Source organism: Monodon monoceros, unplaced genomic scaffold, assembly GCF_005190385.1.
Source record: "Monodon monoceros isolate NGI ecotype Baffin Bay Population unplaced genomic scaffold, NGI_Narwhal_1 Super_Scaffold_21, whole genome shotgun sequence".
NCBI classification, from domain to species: Eukaryota; Metazoa; Chordata; class Mammalia; order Artiodactyla; family Monodontidae; genus Monodon; species Monodon monoceros.
The window spans coordinates 23846226-23864964 of record NW_021703778.1 but is presented as its reverse complement, the minus strand read 5'-3'; the positions used below and the strand labels follow the sequence as shown (position 1 = coordinate 23864964).

The window sequence follows — 18739 nt, the reverse complement described above, 5'->3', positions numbered from 1 at the left end:
TTTTAAATCTATTTAAGTTGATACCATGGAGTAAGCTGACCAGCAATTTTCCATCCCTAATTAGCAAAATAAAAAAGGAAATGAGGTATAATTTGTCCATGGTAATTTGTGTTTAAGAATAAACTTCTTGGGCTTCCCTGGTGGCGCAGTGGTTGAGAGTCCGCCTGCCGATGCAGGAGACACGGGTTCGTGCCCCGGTCTGGGAAGATCCCACATGCCATGGAGCGGCTGGGCCCGTGAGCTATGGCCGCTGAGCCTGCACGTCCAGAGCCTGTGCTCCGCAACGGGAGAGGCCACAACAGTGAGAGGCCCGCGTACCGCAAAAAAAAAAAAAAAAGAATAAACTTCTTTCTGCTAAGGGCTTATTAGACAAAAGTCAAAGGAAGCTTAGACATTTCCTTCAACAGAACTGACAATTATTATTTAGAGACCATTTAGGTGTAACCTTAACAGGAACCACCAGGCAGAACTGACTCTTCTATTATTTGTACTTATCAAGGGCAGGGATTTCAGGAGTGACCAGAGAGCTAGCAAACAAAGTCTGTTCTTACAGAAAGTCAATTGTATGCAAGAGAACATACTTCCAACAGATCTGCTCATCTGAAGAAGGAGCTGTGAAAATCTCAAAGGCATGCTGACAAGTGCCAGCCTGTGCTCCCTGGAGTCAATCTTTCATTGTCATTACTGGCAAAGCCCCAAGAGTGAGAGGTATGATAATACATTAGCTAAGAACTCAGGATCACAAATGAGTCAGAAGGACCTGTATTTGATACTGGGTCTGCCTCTCATCATCTCTGAGGCTCTGGGCAGGTTACTGAGCCCTGGTTATCTCATCTATAAAATGGATGAACGGTCTACCAAACACACTATTGAAATGGTTGTGATGTGATGTACCTAGCACCATTCTGATTCATGGTGGGCAGTCACGCTAGCTAACATTATCATCAACCACAAAGGGGTACAAAAAATAGAAGGGCCAGTGAATTCTAAAACAACACAACGTGTCAAACTTGGGATACTTCTTGCAACGAAGAGGAAAGAACTACTGCTATTCGCAACACGGTTGAATCTGAGAGTCATTTTGAGTGAAAACACAAGATACAAAAGAAAGTATTCACTTTGTTTCCATTTACACAAAACTCAAGAGCAGGCATAACTCACTCATGGCAATTGAAGGGCCTAGCGGTTCCCTTGGGGGGTGAATACTGACTGGGAAAGAGGATAAGGGGACCTTTTGGGGTGCTGAAAATACTCTACGTCTTGACCTGAAAGTAATTGGTTGGGTATATACATAGGTAAAAATTCATTAAATTGCACACATAAGACTTATACACTTTATTCTGGGCATAGCCCAATTTTTAAAAAAAATTAAACTCATTGAAAGCTATATAGTCCAATAGATTGAACAAACAATCCCTGGGATGGAACACAGTATTATTTGCCAAACGAACCTCTATCTTAGGGTAAGTCTGTTTGTGCAGGCATTTATATGGGGATTAGGTGTATTCATTGTAGTTCCAGCTGGCAGAATGAGGACCAGGGACAGAGTTACGAGGAAGCACTTTCGTGCAGCATCTCTAAGCTCTAAGAAAGATGTCCTGTTGGCAGAAGCAGCTTTCACGACTCATCTCACTAGAAGTGTTCCAGCAAACGCTGGATGGGTTCATCACCTGCAGGGGTGATGCAGACCAGCTCTACCACGTAGTTTTGGACCAGCAGCATCAGTATCACCTGGGAACTTGCTAGAAACACAAATTCTTGGGTTCATCCCAGAAACTCTGAGTCAGAAACCCTGGAGGTGGGACCCAGGAATCTGTATTTTCACAATCCTTCCAGGTGATTCTGGTTCCTGCACAAAGACAGTGGTCATGTGCCTTTGATATATGTAATTGGGCACCACTAGGTTCTCTCTAACCTTAAAATTCTACATGAATGAGATTTGACTCTCTTTACACTGTCAGGACATACCTACTATTTCATGTTTCAAGTCTCTCTCATTGAAATGGTCTTTACAATTACCCTGAATTAATACCATTCATGGTTGAATGAAAGTACTGAGGATTAAAAAGTATAATTTCTCTCTTCATAATTAATTGACTAGGCTCTTTGATATAAGCCATGAGAAAGGATAGTGTATTATTATTTTTGTTTCCTACTGACCTCTGATGTTTGAAGTGCATGATGAAAATTCATGAGATTCTTCTAAATAGGCTTATTTTATGTGCCCAAAGAGTGGGCTGATTCCCAGTTGGGTTATTCACCAAGAAGCCCGGTTCCTGAGATTGACCTCCACCCACTAAGTACCAGACAGTCAATGTGACCCAAGGAATTTTCCACTACCTATCAAAAAAAAAAGGTCTGCTGGGAAAAATTCCAGAGTAGTATCTCTAGAAAATAAAATCCTCTTTTTATTAGAGAAGGAAAAAATCTTAATAAAAAATTTATTAGAGAATGAAAAAGATCAATGAGATTAGTATAGGCTGCCCACAGTTACTGACCAAAATCTCAAAGCAGAATAGTACTATTTAGCTTTTCCTGACTGTGAATTGGGGTTCATCCTGGTGACCGCCACAAAATCGTACGTACAATGAGCTAATTTATTAGCAGGGCCCTCAGCAATCACGGGATGTGTCCTAAACATAATGAAGAGTGCAAGGCAACAGGTTGGGAGCAGACCAAGAGTGAGAATCTGACCTACTTTTCTAATGAGAAACCACATATTTTTTTCCTCCTACTGGTTTGCCCTCCTTCGTGCCCACTTGGTCAGGGATAGCAGTGAACTTCGGTGATTGCTCTGAATTGAAGGAAACTGTGTCTTCTCATGTCATCCCCCTGTTTTAATCCAAGCATCAGTGGTCTTGTGTAAGATGACCTTCGGGGGCACAAGACTGCCTCTAGAGCATCCTTGAGAAGATTCACCGACTGCTCTTTTCCCACCCACCGTTCCCTGCTTCTCCGGTCATTAGCATCCCCACGATGCCCTCTTCCTGTCTAAAGCCCCATATTTTCGAACAAGAAGATACGTGTTATTTTAGAACCCACATAATACTGAAGGAAGTGGGCTCTAGAGTTTGGGAGACTCAAAATGACAGACTTAATATCTCTGAGCCTCAGTTCCACATCTTTTAAATCCACATCATAGAATCACAGTCAGAATTAAGTGACATCATATATAAAAGCAAGTGAGGACGGCACATGGTAGATGCTCAATACATAATAGCCCCAGCCTCTCCCCCTTCAGAAGTACCTTCTTATTCTTTTTGTCTAGGATGAAAGGCAACTCATGAGGGAAAAAAAACTCTTTGGTAACACAGTTTACGTTTTCCCATAACAGGTTTCTCTACACCACTAAGAGCTTAGTAAAAACAAATAATCATTATTTAGAGGAAAAAATGCACATCATAATGAATATTCTTAACAGGGAATTCAAGAATGTTGATACAGAGAATGATCTTTATAAAGTATAATGGAATTAGTAGCTTCCCAAGAGCTCCCTGAAATTATATACAGAATTTGGCATGAAAGTGTACATGTAGGGACTTCCCTGGTGGCGCAGCGGTTAAGACTCCGTGCTCCCAATGCAGGGGGCCCAGGTTCGATCCCTAGTCAGGGAACTACATCTCACATGCATGCCACAACTAAGAGTTCACATGCCACAACTAAGGAGCCCACCTGTCGCAACTAAGACCCAGCACAACCAAATAAATAAATAAAATAAATATTTTTTTCAAAAAAGAAAGTGTACATGTGTATTTTTTTCTGGAGAGATGTCTGTAGCTTTCACCAGATTCTCCAAGGAGCCCCCATAAAGTTAAGAGCCATGCATACAAGTGCCATTAAATATTCCTATTTTTCCCATTGAGTCTATCTTGTAATGATAAGGCACGTCATCTATTTTGCATAAAGCATGAAGAGAACAGGGATGTTATTCACAAATAAACACTCCCCTCCTAGACAACCACCTGGGGGAAAAGGGAAGCTGACTGGTATGTACAGTGTCTAAAGGTGAAAAGATTTAGGAGCAAAGAACCACAGTCAAAGTCATCAGCTGAAAGCTACACCTCTTTGGGTCAACTGATGGGGGATTTCCTGGCCTCTGTTTCCTGTGGGCCTTGGGTTTGCCAACTGTCGGAGAAAAACAGCCAACACCTGGTGATTTTATAAAAGGATTTCCAAACAAACACTGTCTACTCATTTCCCCTTGGAAAAGAGGCTAAACTGTCTATACTTGCTTATGTAAGCTTCTCACCTGGGCTCCAGTGGGGAGATTTCTTCAATAAAGGGCAAGTCAAAAACATGTGAATAATTGGCCAACTACCCTTCAATGGTCACGATAAAGACAACATTCAAGCAAACTGGCAGAGTATTAAAAGAAAAAGTGATGGGGATGTAATTATGGCATGGCGACTATGGTCAATAATACTGTGTTGCATATTTAAGAGGTGCTAAGGGAGTTGATCTTAAAAGTTCTCATCATAAGGAAAACAATTCTGTAACCACGTATGGTGAGGAACGTCGCTAGGTTTATTGTGGTCATCATTTTGCATTAGATACAAAGAAATCATTTTGTTGTACACCTGAAACTAACATAATGTATGTCAACTGTACCTATATTGGATAGGTCTCGGGGAAAAACAAAGTGGTAAAGTTGAGGCAATGAAGACGGAAAAGAATTTAAATACCATCGTAAGTCCCCTATTACATGCAGTTTTCTTATTGGAACGGGGCTTTCTCCTCTATATTGATAGTTGGTATTTTAAATCCTTTTGGAAAATAGCATCATATAGATATGACAACATATAGCATAGAACGATAATGCAAATTTACAGCTGAAGGCGTTCAAATTCAACTCCATCACTGTATAGGCAAGCGGTGTTTGCCCAGATTTCTTAGCCAATTAGCTTACTACTTCACTCCTTACTCAAAGCTCTTTCTTTCCCCAAAACGATACATTACTGAGTCTCAGGTTTCCCTGTTTGAATGACTTGCCCAGAGAAACTATGCATGAAAACAAGTACAGCTACCTCATACATTCTAAATGCAGATAACCCCTAAAAACATGAATTACCCCTTCCTGATACCATTTTGTGTCCATTGATGACCTCCAACATTAGCTGCTCTAAGTGCTTGAAACTGGACCAAATGAAGGCCCAGCAAAAGCAGTGCTAGGACAGCAAAGGAATACAAGACTAAGAGGTTTCTGGCAAATTCTTCTACGTTGTCCTCTGGCACTCAGGCAGAACATGGCCCAATCACTGAGAAAACCTGGGTGGCATTTTATAGATGCAACCTTACAGAGGGTGTCCTTATACTACTATTCAAAACTGCCAATTCTTCTTACCCATTAGGATGGCTACTACCAAATAAAACACACACACACACACACAAAAAAAAAAGAAACAAAAAAAACCCACCAGAAAATAGCAAATGTTGTCAAGGGTGTGGAAAAACTGGAACCCCTGTGCACTGTTGGTGGGAATATAAAATGGTATAACGCTGTGGAAAACGGTACGGTGGTTCCTCAAAAACTTAAAAGTAGAACTGCCATATGATCCAGCAATTCCACTCTGGGGCATATACCCAATAGAAGTGAAAACAGGATCTCAAAGACCCTACACGCCATGTTCATAGCAATACTATTCACAATAGCCAAGAAGGGGAAGCAACCCAAGTGTCCTTCTACAGATAAATGGATGAACAAAATGTGGTCTATATGCACAATGGAATACCAGTCAGCCATAAAAAGGAAGGAAACCCTGTTGTGTGCCACAGTATGGAGGAACCCTGAAGACATGATGCTAAGTAAAATAAATCAGTCACGAAAAGACAAATACTGTATGATTCTACTTATACGAGGTCCCTAGAGTTGTTAAACTCATAGAGACAGAAAGTAGAATGGTGGTTGCCAAGGTCTGGGGCAGTGGGAGAAGGGAGAGTTGTTAAATGGATATAGAGGTGCAGTTTGGGAAGATGAAGACATTCTGGAGATTTTGAATAAACTCAGCACTATTGAACTGTACACTTCAGAACGACTAGGATGGTGAATTTAATGTTATATGCTTTTTACCACAATTTAAAACTTTTGGTAATTTTTAAATGAACTTATTTACAAAGCAGAAATAGACTCACAGACATAGAAAACAAACTTATGGTTACCAAAGGGGAAAGGTGGGGAGGGATAAATTAGGAGTTTGGGGTTAATACACACACACTACTATATATAAAATAGATAAACAACAAGGACCTACTGTATAGCACAGGGAACTATACTCAATATTTTGCAATAACCTATAAGGGAAAAGAATCTGATAAAGAAAAAATATATATATATTTATGTATAACAATCACTGTGCTGTACACCTGAAACTAACACAACATTGTAAATCAACTACACTTCAATTACAAAAAAACTTGTATTGATTTTTCAAAACTGCCCACTCTAAGCTCTTCAAGGGCAGTGACAACACCTTGGACATCCGCAGGTGCCAGGCGTTCAGCACAGGATGTGGTGAGGACTCAAGGTAAGCCTGCGGAACATTTAACGTGGACACGACTCAGCACACTGGCACATACTTGGGCAGAAGAATGGAAGGGCCCTTCAAGAGGGTCATCTTGAAAGTGTGCTGGTGGGCGTGGCAGATGCTCTAGTTGATACATGTCACCTGCATCCACCTCTGGTTGCAGCCACACTTGTGGTGGACAGTGCCATTCACCCGGACAACACCCCACCTCGCACAGCAAACTAAGACAGCAGGAGAAAGGAAGAAACAGAGTGAGGCCTCCCAGAGAAGAGCAGGATGGTCACCAGTACCAAATGAAAGAGAGAAGGCTACCCTCCCTGGTGTCTCGGAGCCACCCTGCTCAGAGCCAGTGCCGACCCAACTAGAGCCAACATCCAAACAGACAAGTAACATGGGTCCTCCTATCAGCATTAAAAACAGAACAAAAAAAAAACCAAATCCAACTATGGAGCCAAATGATTCATACCTCAATAATTTCTGCACTGAACAATGCTGGAAACCCTCACGTAACAACCAGATTGCTTCCTGGCAAATGTACAGAGGCCAAGAGGGGCCATGCCCTTCCAGCTGCAGACTGGAGACTGGATCCAGGGGAAAGACACACAGCAGTGGGGAACCGGAGCTGGGGGTGAACCATTAGTCACAATGCAGCCTTTAATAGGGCAGAGCACCAGATTTAGCAAATAAAAAGACAGGATGTCCGGTTACATTTGAATTTCAGATAAACCACGAATGATTTTTTTTAGGATAAGTATGTCTCAGATACTGCACAGGATATACTGTTTATCTGAAATTCAACTGTAACGGAGCATCCTGTCTTTTATCTGGCAATTCTGGAAAAGGGAGGGATCTAGATTCTTGTAACCAGTCTTCTGGAACCAAATTCTGTCTCCTAATCCCTCCTTCACAACAGAATAAGAGCTACACCCAAGAGCTGACAAAATTGACCAACTTAAGCCAGGAATGTATTGAAAATCCAATAGCATCTTCACTGCTGACAGTTATTTATTCCTAAATTCTTCGAACAAATATTTATTGAGCACCCATTCTATGCCAGGCACCACACTAGGTGCCTTGATTACAATCCTGAGAGCCTTCACAGCAAAAGGCAGAGTCATGAGGTTACCAGACCAAGCAAAGAAAAAGAGAAATAAGATTTTTAAACAGATTCAACCAACCCCTCATTGTGCATCTACGGATATGCAGGACACAGGCTAGTCTGCAGTCAAAAGTGACTTGAGGGCTTCCCTGGTGGTGCAGTGGTTGAGAGTCCGCCTGCCGATGCAGGGGACACGGATTCGTGCCCCGGTCCGGGAGGATCCCACATGCCGCGGAGCAGCTGGGCCCGTGAGCCATGGCTGCTGGGCCTGCACGTCCGGAGCCTGTGCTCCACACAGGAGAGGCCACAACAGTGAGAGGCCCGCGTACCGCAAAAAAAAAAAAAAATGCAGCTGTCTGAAGATAGAGACAGATGGTAGATTGGTGGTTGCCTGGGGCTGAGGTGAGAACAGGGAGTGACTGCAAGTAGGCACAAATATCTTTTCGGGGTGATAGGAATGTTCTAAACTTGGACTGTGCTGATGTTGCAGTACTAAAAATCACTGAATTATAGACTTAAAATGAGAAAATTTTATGCTCTGCAAACTAAGCTTCAATAAAAACTGCTTTTTCAAAAAGCAAAGAATATAAGCGATAAACAATGAAAGTCACAGAACCATATCTGTTTAGTGGCAGAGAAACTTTTCAACATTGTTCTTTAGCTTTACAAATAAATAAGCATGTTAAAAAGCGCTCATAAAAAATCTGTTTCTCATAGAAATTCCAATAATATCAAACCCCAAAAATACAGCTACCCAGGCCTCACCCAGATAAATTCTAATTCACGTGTTTGAGGTAGGACTCAGTCATCTGTATATATATATTTTTTTAACCTCTCCTGTGACTGTAGGGTATAGCCAGGTTTGACCATCACTGATGTAAAGCAAAAGGGGATAAAACAGGCAAGGTACCTTATTTCTTATTTTGTTTATCTCATTTTATTTTACTCCTAGCCATCAGGGATCTGATCATAAATGAAAGTTTTATGCCCCCCTCTAGTTGTTTTTTTTTTTAATCATGGAAAGGGCAGTAATTTTGGTGCCATAGGGCCATAAGAAGTTTGAGATTTTAACCTAGAGAGTGAAATAACCAGCTTTAAACATAGATGGAATATCTATCCTGGTGTATGACTTGAGAAGATCACACATCCAAGGATGTTCCAGGAAAGTCTTAATTTCAAATACTCTGTTCCACTGAGCTCACAAATCATAAAAATATTTTAGAGGACAGTTACTGGAGGAGAAGGGAGCAGGGTGACGGATGAGAGAGGGAGTCTGGTCTTGTACCGAATACCAATTTGTATCCTTTTAGAGTTTGAACCACGCACGTGAGTTAACTATTTTAATAATCCAGAAAGTATAATGCTTTGGCTTCCAAAGTACATCTCACCGAATTGGCTTTCACATTGAGAAAAAGCCCATTCGTTTACGATTCAATAGCCGTGGGTCCAATCCCCATACATCGGACAAGTAAACTGAGGCAAAGGTAGGTTCCACTGCTTTTAGCCTTTCCCTTTCTTTTTACATAACTAGGGAGAGACTCGGAATTTGAACTCACACCCTCAGTATTTTACAAAAGCTCCCAGAGAGGGCTGTTCTAGAGGTTGAAGGAGATAATCTTGTGTGCAAGGGCCGAGTCTAGTAGCTAGCACATAGTCATCTTTATCTAGAATTGCTTCCGTAAAGATGTCAATGGGTCCAGTGGTCAGAGAAGTCCAGAAGTCTGACCTCTTAAGGACAGCCAGATCTATCAGAGGCATGTGCTGGCTCCGGTCCGCATTCACACGATCACAGCCAACGTCCTGGTCTAAGTGCTATTCTAGCTGCACCTCTATCCTGGATGCTTTCTGGAAACACGCAATAGCGTCCAGACAAAATCACAACATCCTATGCCTCTGGCTCCTGGGGCTGCCGTTTTGCAGGAAGAGGAACAGCTGAGCTCTGGACGGGAATGAGGGGCAAAAGGGCCCCGGTCCACTGCACCTGGCCTGGGTAATGGCCTGTGAGACCTCTCACTCTGGAAGGCAAAATATCTACTCTGGTGCAAAGAGCCAGGAAAACAATTTTCTTAAAAATAAACAGATTCCCAAGAGATCAATGGTCTGGAAAAATTCCTCTGAGATTCCCACAGGCCCTGCAGATAAGCAGTAACAGGATTAACAACAGGATTCAGACCTGTCCCCTCCAAGCATAACCCACACACCACAATGCGGACACCTCTGAAGAGTCACAGTGGTTCTGAACCTGGCAAGACACACATCCATTTCATTCCTACTACAGGACGACCATACTTCCCACGTGGGAAAATTTCCCACTAAATTGTGATTAGGGAGAAATGAAATTTTAAAATGTTCTTTCTTATTAGATTAGGTGTGTATTTTTCTTTTTTCTTTCTTTTCCTTTTTTTCTTCCTTTTCTTCTCTACTTTGCAGACACCTCATTAGCTATCTACTGTTTAAAACGCATCGTGTTTAATACCGTAAGGAGACAAAGGTTAATCAGACAAAGACCTGCTTCACAATCACTTATGATCTAATAGGGGAGATAAGATTTGCAGAGAAAAAAAGTAAATAGAAGGGGATAATACTAATTATGATGATTAAGCTCTTACTCGGCACCACATGTACACAAATGCTTCCCAATGACCCTAAGAGACAGTTACTATCCCTGTTTACAGATGCGTAAGCTGAGTCTCACACAGCCCAGGTCAGCTTTTTTCAAGGACATAGTTCATAACTGATTGAAAATCCATTAACCATACACACAGTGACCTAGATGACCTAAGAATGGTGTCATGTATCTCATGCCATTTCTGAATGTCAGGTCCTTTGATGATATCTGTAACTTTTTGACAAGATCTGGATGGACTGCCAGCCCACTGTCTGGAGTCAACTTATAATAGATCTGAATCCACACTCCAGTCTTTGAGGGTGAACGACTTCTCACGTCCAGAGTCACTCACTGAACTGCGTGCTGGGGGGCAGAACACGTATGTTCCATACTGTCACGTCCAGAGTCACTCACTGAACTGCGTGCTGGGGGCAGAACGCGTATGTTCCGTACTGTTTACTCTCCCACGTACCAGCTCCGGCTCTTGACTGTTTTTGCATAATGTAAGATAACAACATTCTGTTATTCCTCGTGTCAAGTTATTTCTCTCCTCTCCTTCCAACCTCATCCCTAAATATTCTTGTACAAGAAGCCTTCTTGGGAGACTCTGGACCCTCCTTGCAGTCACAGGGGTTGAATTCAGATTCTGCACACTCCATGATCACTTAGCACTCAGCACTTCCCTGATCTCAGTGTCACAGATATCCGAAACCTTGTCATTCTAACCCCGGTGAATTTGGGGGCACATCTATGCTGTCACCAATTTGACATAAAGCCTTACTGATATATTTAGGATAAGGCACAGTGCAAGTGAATATTTAATATAAACTATTAGTGGAAATTAATATAGTGGTTAAAATTAATTAGATTGAATTTTTCATTATCATTTCAACAGAGTGCTATTTAAAAAATTAAAATTTGAGAAAAAAGCAAATTGAGCAATCTTATTAATGAAGAAAATGTCTGTGTCTTAAGTCAAACTGGCAGTACATATTTTTAATTATTTAAATTTAGAAAGATATAGCACATTTAGATGTTTACGTTAATGTCAAAAGTTTGCTTTAAAAACAGAGTATTGAAAAATAAAATAAAATAATAAAAAAAAGAGTACTAGAAAATGACCACATACTCCCTTACCCCTAGTATAAAATGATTATTTTATATAACTTCCTGGTCTTTTGTCAGCTTCACAGTTAACATATTTAACATTAAAGTGTATGTACAACTGTGTCTCTTTTTTCTCTATCACGTGCTGAATTGCTTTTGTAACCCTATTTTACTAATCACGTCTGTGTGGTTGAATACTTAGGATGAAGGAATGTTTTTGCTACTACAAATATTATCAAACGGGTTTGTACATGTAACAGTACCGATATTTTAGATGTCTCACCAAGGTTAGATTCCCAGGAGTGATACGACAGTGTCAAATGATTTGAACATTTAAATCTCCTGATAGAGCCTGGCTTAAAAAAAAAATGTACAGGGCACTGTCTTTGTTTTGCTGCTGTCCTTCAGACTCCCCCTCCTCTTGGGGCCTGTGCTGCAGGGGTGCCATCTGGTTTAATGCCAGCGCCCAGCTTGGAGTCAGCACACGACACCTGAGTGCATCCGGCCAGCACCGCTCACCTTGCCCCCGCCCGCTGCCCTGGCGACGGCTGTTCTGGAGTCCCAGCACCTCCAGCGCCGCGATGCCCGACCTCTCCAGAATGGTCACCTCCACCGTCAGCCGCCCCACCAGCTGCTGGGGCCGTACGCTGACCACATGCTCGTACTTCCCCAGCCGCCGCTGCAGGAGCTCCTCGTAACTCAGGAGGAAGGCAGCCTTGTCCTTGCTGGGAAGCACCACGGAGGCTCTGAAGGTCTCCGTCCCCTTCTCCCTGGAAGAAAGAGAAAAGGGAACAGGGGATCGGAGAAAGCCAGGTTCCCTCGAGTCCCCCAGGGCCCCGGCCAAACTCTCTCAGTGAGAGGCCTTAGCGTGGACCACAATGTTTCCCCATCATCAAGCCACCAGCCACTGCAGCTGCCCCCATGATGCATCCTGAGGGGATTCAGGAAGGAGAAAACCAGGAGACTGGCCCTAGATAGCTAAGATGCATATCTAAGGAATAACTTCAATGAGCCCAGACTCTTGCATCTTCCTATACACAGAGGCACTGAATTCATCAACTCGAGATGTCTGTTGTTTTTCAGTGTGTGTGATTAGCAGTAATCTTTTGATGTGTGACTACCTTTTTTTTTTTTCAGCAAAAACTCCTCTATATCCTGGCTCCTGTTTGGAACAGTCCCTCAGAGCTGAGAAGTTGTCTCCCAGTCATTAGTTTTCAGTAATGCCTCCAATAAAACGTAATTCTTGATTTTTAGGTTGTGCATATTTTTTCAGTTGACATTAGAAAGAAAAACTAGAATTTAGTTTTGGGATGAGTAGCAAAGGCCTGCACTAGAGGAAGGTCACACAGGTTCAAGGAATTCTGAAGAGCAGAGAATTCAAAGACTACTGAACTCTCCGACCTCTCCTTGTGTCAGACCCGAGGGAGCAAAGGGGAGGGGGATTGACACAGCTGACCTCCAGGAAAAACAGATTCCTGCTGTGATCCGACTAAACGGAACTGTGGCTTGCCTGATTCTGCACAATTTATGAAGTGTAAGAAAAGATAATCCTCATAAAGCCCACACCTTTTCCTCTAGATACTAAGGTCGTTTTTCTTCAAAGGGAACAGATGACTTTTTTTTCAAATGGGCTGGTAGAGAGGGAAATTGATTATTCTCAGTATACTAGGTGGTTCTCTAGTTAATGTTATCTACGGAGTCATTAAAAGTGAATTGATTTATTGGTTTTCAGTGTTTAGATTCAGTTTATAGACAAAGAATACAGATACCACGACAGATCAGAATTTTAACGGTGATAACTCTGATGATGCAAAAGTAAATGATTAAGTAGGAAGAGATGAGTGCTGGAAATGGAAATGAAAAGGTAGGATGACATGAAGGAGAGAGAATATTATCACTGAAGATAACAGGGCTCGTCTAAGATGGTATAACTCTGCTTAAATTAACTGAAGAAGAAAAAGATAATACAAAAAACTGGAATGCAGAGAGAAAGTGGGAGTATTGTAAACATGCTAAATCCTCTTTCTTCACAGCACAGAATCAACAGATAATATCTGATTTTTATCATGAAATTTTTAAAAAGCAAAACTATCATAATATTTAGAGTGAGGGAGGTAACTACCAGAAAACTACAGAAATATCAGAAGTGGATGTTTCTAGAAAATGAGAACTGGGGAATGGGAGCGATAAAATATTCCTTTTCATCATAAACCCTTAGCTACTATATCGTTAACCAGGTATATATCTGTATTTTTTTTTAAGATTTTTTTTTTGATGTGGACCATTTTCAAAGTCTTTATTGAATTTGTTTCAGTATTGTTTCCGGTTTATGCTTTGATGTTTTGGCCCTGAGGCATGTGGGATCTTAGCTCCCTGACCAGGGATCGAACCCACATCCCCTGCACTGGAAGGTGAAGTCTTAACAGCTGGACAGCCAGGGAAGTCCCTAGCCAGGTATATTTAATTATTTATTATGATGATAAAAAATAAAAAGATAAACCTTTGAAGAAAAGGGTGAGAACAAGATGGGTAGGCAGGGTAGAAAATTTGACACTTGGCTAAAGTGGACTTTTAATTCCTTAATTCAATGGTACTTACCCACTGACTTCTGTGGTTTTATTCCTCTTCTCTTTTACCTTATCACCATTTTTCTTTTCTTTCTCTGTAATTTCTCCCTGATACACCTTGTCTCCAATAAGCCTGAAACACAAGACAGCCGCGTTGCCAGCTTGCCGTCCAAGACAAACTCAAACATGGATCTCATAACCATGACAACCCTAGAAAATATTTTTATTTGCCTCTTGGGTGTGCAGAAAGAATGCATTCCAGGCCAGGGCACTCCCCTTGTATCACTCATGTCATTCTAGGGCAATTTTCAACAGGTCTAAATGGGAAGATCCAAGCCAGGGGGCCTCTGATTCTCCAGGAGGAAATCAGAAGACCTGCTCAAACTTCCAAGAAGATTCACCAACTTGAACCTTGCCCAGACCTAAAATTAAACCCACACACCTAATTTGCATCTCTTTACCTCTTAGTTCAGGAGAAAAGAAGAAAGATATTCTATCTGGTACATCAAAGGTTTCATGGTGTCTCGTCCTTCAGATCTCAACTTCAACACTGACTCCTCTGATCCACCTCCCCAACTAATCAAGCTGCCTCAATCCTACTTGCCATCTCCACAGCATTTGCTACTGTCTGAAGTTATCTCATTTATTCATCTGTTTGCTTATTTATTGTTTCTCCCCAGTGGAATTTCTGGAGCAGAGCAACATTGTCTTTTTTCATAGAAGTAGACCAATCACCTTGAAGCACGCCTGGCCCAGGGTGGGTACCCATTTGTTGGAGGGAAAGAAAGAGGAAATGAAGGTGGGGGGAGGAAAGGAGGGAGGAAAGAAGAGAGTAATGGGATAAAAGAAGAGGTAATAAAAAGGAGGAAGGGGGAGAGGGAGAGATAGAAGGAAGAAGGGAGAGGAAGGGCGGGGAGGGAATCAATCTTCTTTCCCACGAACTGTCCACTGGACTGAGAATTTATAAATTCTCACGGTCAAAGACTGTGGTCCTCACAGCATCTCAGGCTCCCCTTGACCCTCCCGCCTAGAAATCTTCAACCCAGTGTCTCTGACCAGGGTGTCACCTACATAGTGAAGTTAGTGATGAAAGCTGCGGCTGGAATCTGCATCTGAAACGTGATTTCCTGGTCCTCAGATGCTCTGTTCAGCAACCTGCAGGCAACCGTAGTGAAGGCGTAACGGGAAATGATGGTGGACTTCACTGAGAATTCTGTCATCAAGGGTTTGGTTTTCTGTTGGAATCAAAACACACGGTATGCTGTGCACCTGGAACTCTCACAACATTGTAAATCGACCATACTTCAATAAAAATTTTTTAAAAACAGTATTTTCAATGGCACATGAAAGCATGATTCAACCATTTGGGGGTAGGTGTGGGGTTTTTTTTTTTTCCGTAAGAGAAATCATTTTCAGTTTGGGAGCCCTTGACTTGTGATTGTTTTCTTCTTTCTTTGTCTTGTCCTGATTTTCCGGATTCTCCCCTCAGTTGTAAAACAGTCATGGTTGAACAACCAGTACATGACAGAGAAACAAATTATTTAGCCCAGCTTTAAGAAATGAACACAGTAGGGAGGGATAAATTAGGAGGTTGGGATTAACATATACACACTACTATATATAAAACAGATAATCAACAAGAACCTGCTGTATATATAGCACGGGGAACTCTACTCAATACTCTGTTATAATCTATATGGGAAAAGAATCGGAAAAGAATAGATATATGTATATGTGTAACTGAATCACTTTGCTGTATACCTGAAACTAATACAACATTGTAAATCAACTACACTCCAATATGAAATTTTTTTAAAAAACTGTAAAAAGAAAACAAAAAGAAATGGACACAGTTAAGATTTCCAATTTAACAGAGAATATACTCTACTTAAAGAATTTAATAAAATATTGGAATTTTAGAAGTATGTGAAGTATATAACACTTTTCTGTTATAAATGTTTAGATCACATTTCTAGACTCACTGAGTTGACCACAACATCAGATTACACCTAAAGAAATTCTCATATTTCCTAATTAATTTCAATATCCACTTAGAGAAACTATACACTGGGGCTTTTCCATTCAGATGACAATCACATTATTGTAAAATAAGAATCAATACTGAGCTCAAGAAAGTATTTGGGGAATTAGAACCCAGAAATAGGGAAGTCTGTGCTAATTAAATTTATCCCCAAAACTTCTGATAAGGGCAGTAGCTAGGCAGTGCAAATTTTAAAGCTGGTTAAACTATCCACAGTTCTCTGTGCATCTATAATACATGCATTTGCTTCTACCTCATGGTATTATAACTCCTGCTAAGCGTCTTCTTCACCGCATGAGCCAGGCCAGAGTGTGGGCAGTGGTGGCAGAGTTCCACCAGACTGTTCATCTGGTGGCTGAACTTGAAGCAGGAAAAAATCTAAACACATCTGAAAGATTTTCCCCTAGAAAGAAAACAAGTTCTCCAATTCGGTCTGAGAAGGAGGTATTTCAAAACAATGGTTCTTGAGATGTGGTCCTTGGACCAGCAGCGTCAGCAGCATCACCTGGGAACTTATTAGAAATGCAGAATCTCAGACCCCATGCCAAACCTACAGAGCGAGCATCTCAGGGGGTGGGGCTAGAAGTCTATGTTTCAACAAGCCCTCCAGGGGATTCTGAGGGTTGAGAAGCACTCTTTTAAACTAATATAACTAGGTGACACTTCATGTATTTCTGCTAGAATTTTATATCTATAAATCGAGAGGGCTTGTAAATCACCTAAATTATGTCTTCTTCTGAGATCCAAGAATCTAACTCAAAGTCAAAAGTCAGGAGTAAAACATTGGGTTTTAGGAAATTATTCCTGAAATCAGAAATAATCGACGATTATATATTTTATATATAAAAAATATATATATATGATTTTATACATTATATATATATAATCACATATATATTTATATATATAAAATATATAATCATATATATGATTATATTTTTTATTTAAAAATATTCTTTTTTTAAAAAATAAATTTATTTATTTATTTTATTTTTGGGTCTTCGGGGCTGCACACAGGCTTTCTTTAGTTGCGGCGAGCGGGGGCTACTCTTTGTTGCAGTGCGCGGGCTTCTCATTGCGGTGGCTTCTCTTGTTGTGGAGCACGGGCTCTAGGCGCACGGGCTTCAGTAGTTGTGGCATGCGGGCTCAGTAGTTGTGGCTCGCAGGCTCTAGAGTGCAGGCTCAGTAGCTGTGGCGCACAGGCTTAGTTGCTCCGCGGCATGTGGGGTCTTCCCGGACCAGGGCTCGAACCCGTGACCCCTGCATTGGCAGGCGGATTCTTAACCACTGCACCACCAGGGAAGTCCTCTTTTTTTAAAACTGGGGTATAGTTGCTTTACAATGTCACACAGAGTAAATCAGAAAGAGAAAAACAAATATCGTATATTAACGCATATATGTGGAATCTAGAAAAATGGTACAGATGACCTACAATAGAGACACAGATGTAGAGAATGGATGTGTGGACATGGCGGGGGGAAGGGGAGGGTGGTATGAATTGGGAGATTGGGACTGACATATATACACTACCATGTGTAAAACAGAGAGCTAGTGGGAACCTGCTGTATAGCCCAAGGAGCTCAGCTCGGTGCTCTGTGATGACCTAGATGGGTGGGATGGAGCAGGGAGGGTGGGAGGGAGACCCGAGAGGAAAGGGATATATGTATGCATATAGCTGATTCACTTCGCTGTACAGCAGAAACTAATACAACACTGTAAAGCAATGTTGACAAAACATTCTTTATGAACATCTAGTCTCTTTAGGACAAAATCCGCTGCTTTAGCCGCCGAGTTGAGAGAAGATTTTCATACAGCAACAGAAACTGGACACCTTCCTCGTACACCTTTAGACATTTAGACCTGGACCTTTAGACCCGGACACCTTTAGACATTTGAGTTTACAACCCTACTTTAGTGTGAGTTGCCCTTGAGCTGGATTTAGTCATTTTGTTAATTTATTTCAAACTCTATGCTCTTTCTGATCTCTATGTGCTTTATTGGTTTTGTTTTGGGAACTAGACTTCTGCATATTAGAAACACCCTTGAAATGAAGAAGTTATAGTAAAAGCTATCAAGACAAATATAAAGAAAAAGAAACTCTCAAGTCCAATCCCCTCGCTTTACCAACGTTAAGACCAGGCTAGGGTACTTGCCCCTGGTCACACAGGTGGGAGGTAAGAAATCCAGCATGAGAATATGGAGTTGCTGACTTCCAATCCTGCCTCTTCTGTAAAAGGAATCCAAAAGGATTGGCCTGGCTGATCAAGGCTTTTCCCAGCGGTCACTGTTAGATAGCCAGTAAAATACAGAACTGCCAAAGCATAGTATATGTAATGCTGGTTCAATTCAAGTTACCTGTAAACCTCAGTTATCCCCCCCCATTAAACTGTAAACACTCCAGACAGGGCAGGGAGCTGAATCCATTCTGCACTAGTGCCACATTCTGATATTTTCTAAAAATATTTTTCTTTTTTTTCTTTTTTCTTTTTGGTTGCACCATGCAGCTTGCAGGATCTTAGTTCCCTGACCAGGGATTGAACCCGCACCCCCTGCCATGGAAGCGCGGAGTCCTAACCACTGGACCACCAGGGAATTCGCCCCCCCCCAATATTTTTCTTATCAACTTATCACTTCTTTACACAAAAGTCAAGCACTACTAGGGAAAAAATCTTGTTTAGTTTACGTCTTTGATAAACAGAGCATACAACTCTAGCTGCACGGCATTCCAAACAAAACTGAGGTTCTACCATAAAGAGTCCTTGCCCTGTACCATTTCTAAAGTATTTAAAGATCTTC

At 41.4% G+C, this 18739-nt stretch overlaps 1 protein-coding gene across 1 annotated transcript in view; it reads right to left on the bottom strand.

Moving 5' to 3' along the window:
• ITIH5 (inter-alpha-trypsin inhibitor heavy chain 5) overlaps positions 1 to 18739 on the bottom strand; it is a 73450-nt gene that overhangs the window by 38565 nt on the left and 16146 nt on the right. Inside the window, exons 3-5 of the mRNA XM_029238351.1 lie at positions 14974 to 15137; positions 13934 to 14035; positions 11855 to 12105 (exon numbers count right to left, since the gene is read on the bottom strand). Of these exons, the coding sequence (XP_029094184.1) occupies positions 11855 to 12105; positions 13934 to 14035; positions 14974 to 15137 (517 nt within the window). The remainder of the gene's footprint in view (positions 1 to 11854; positions 12106 to 13933; positions 14036 to 14973; positions 15138 to 18739) is intronic.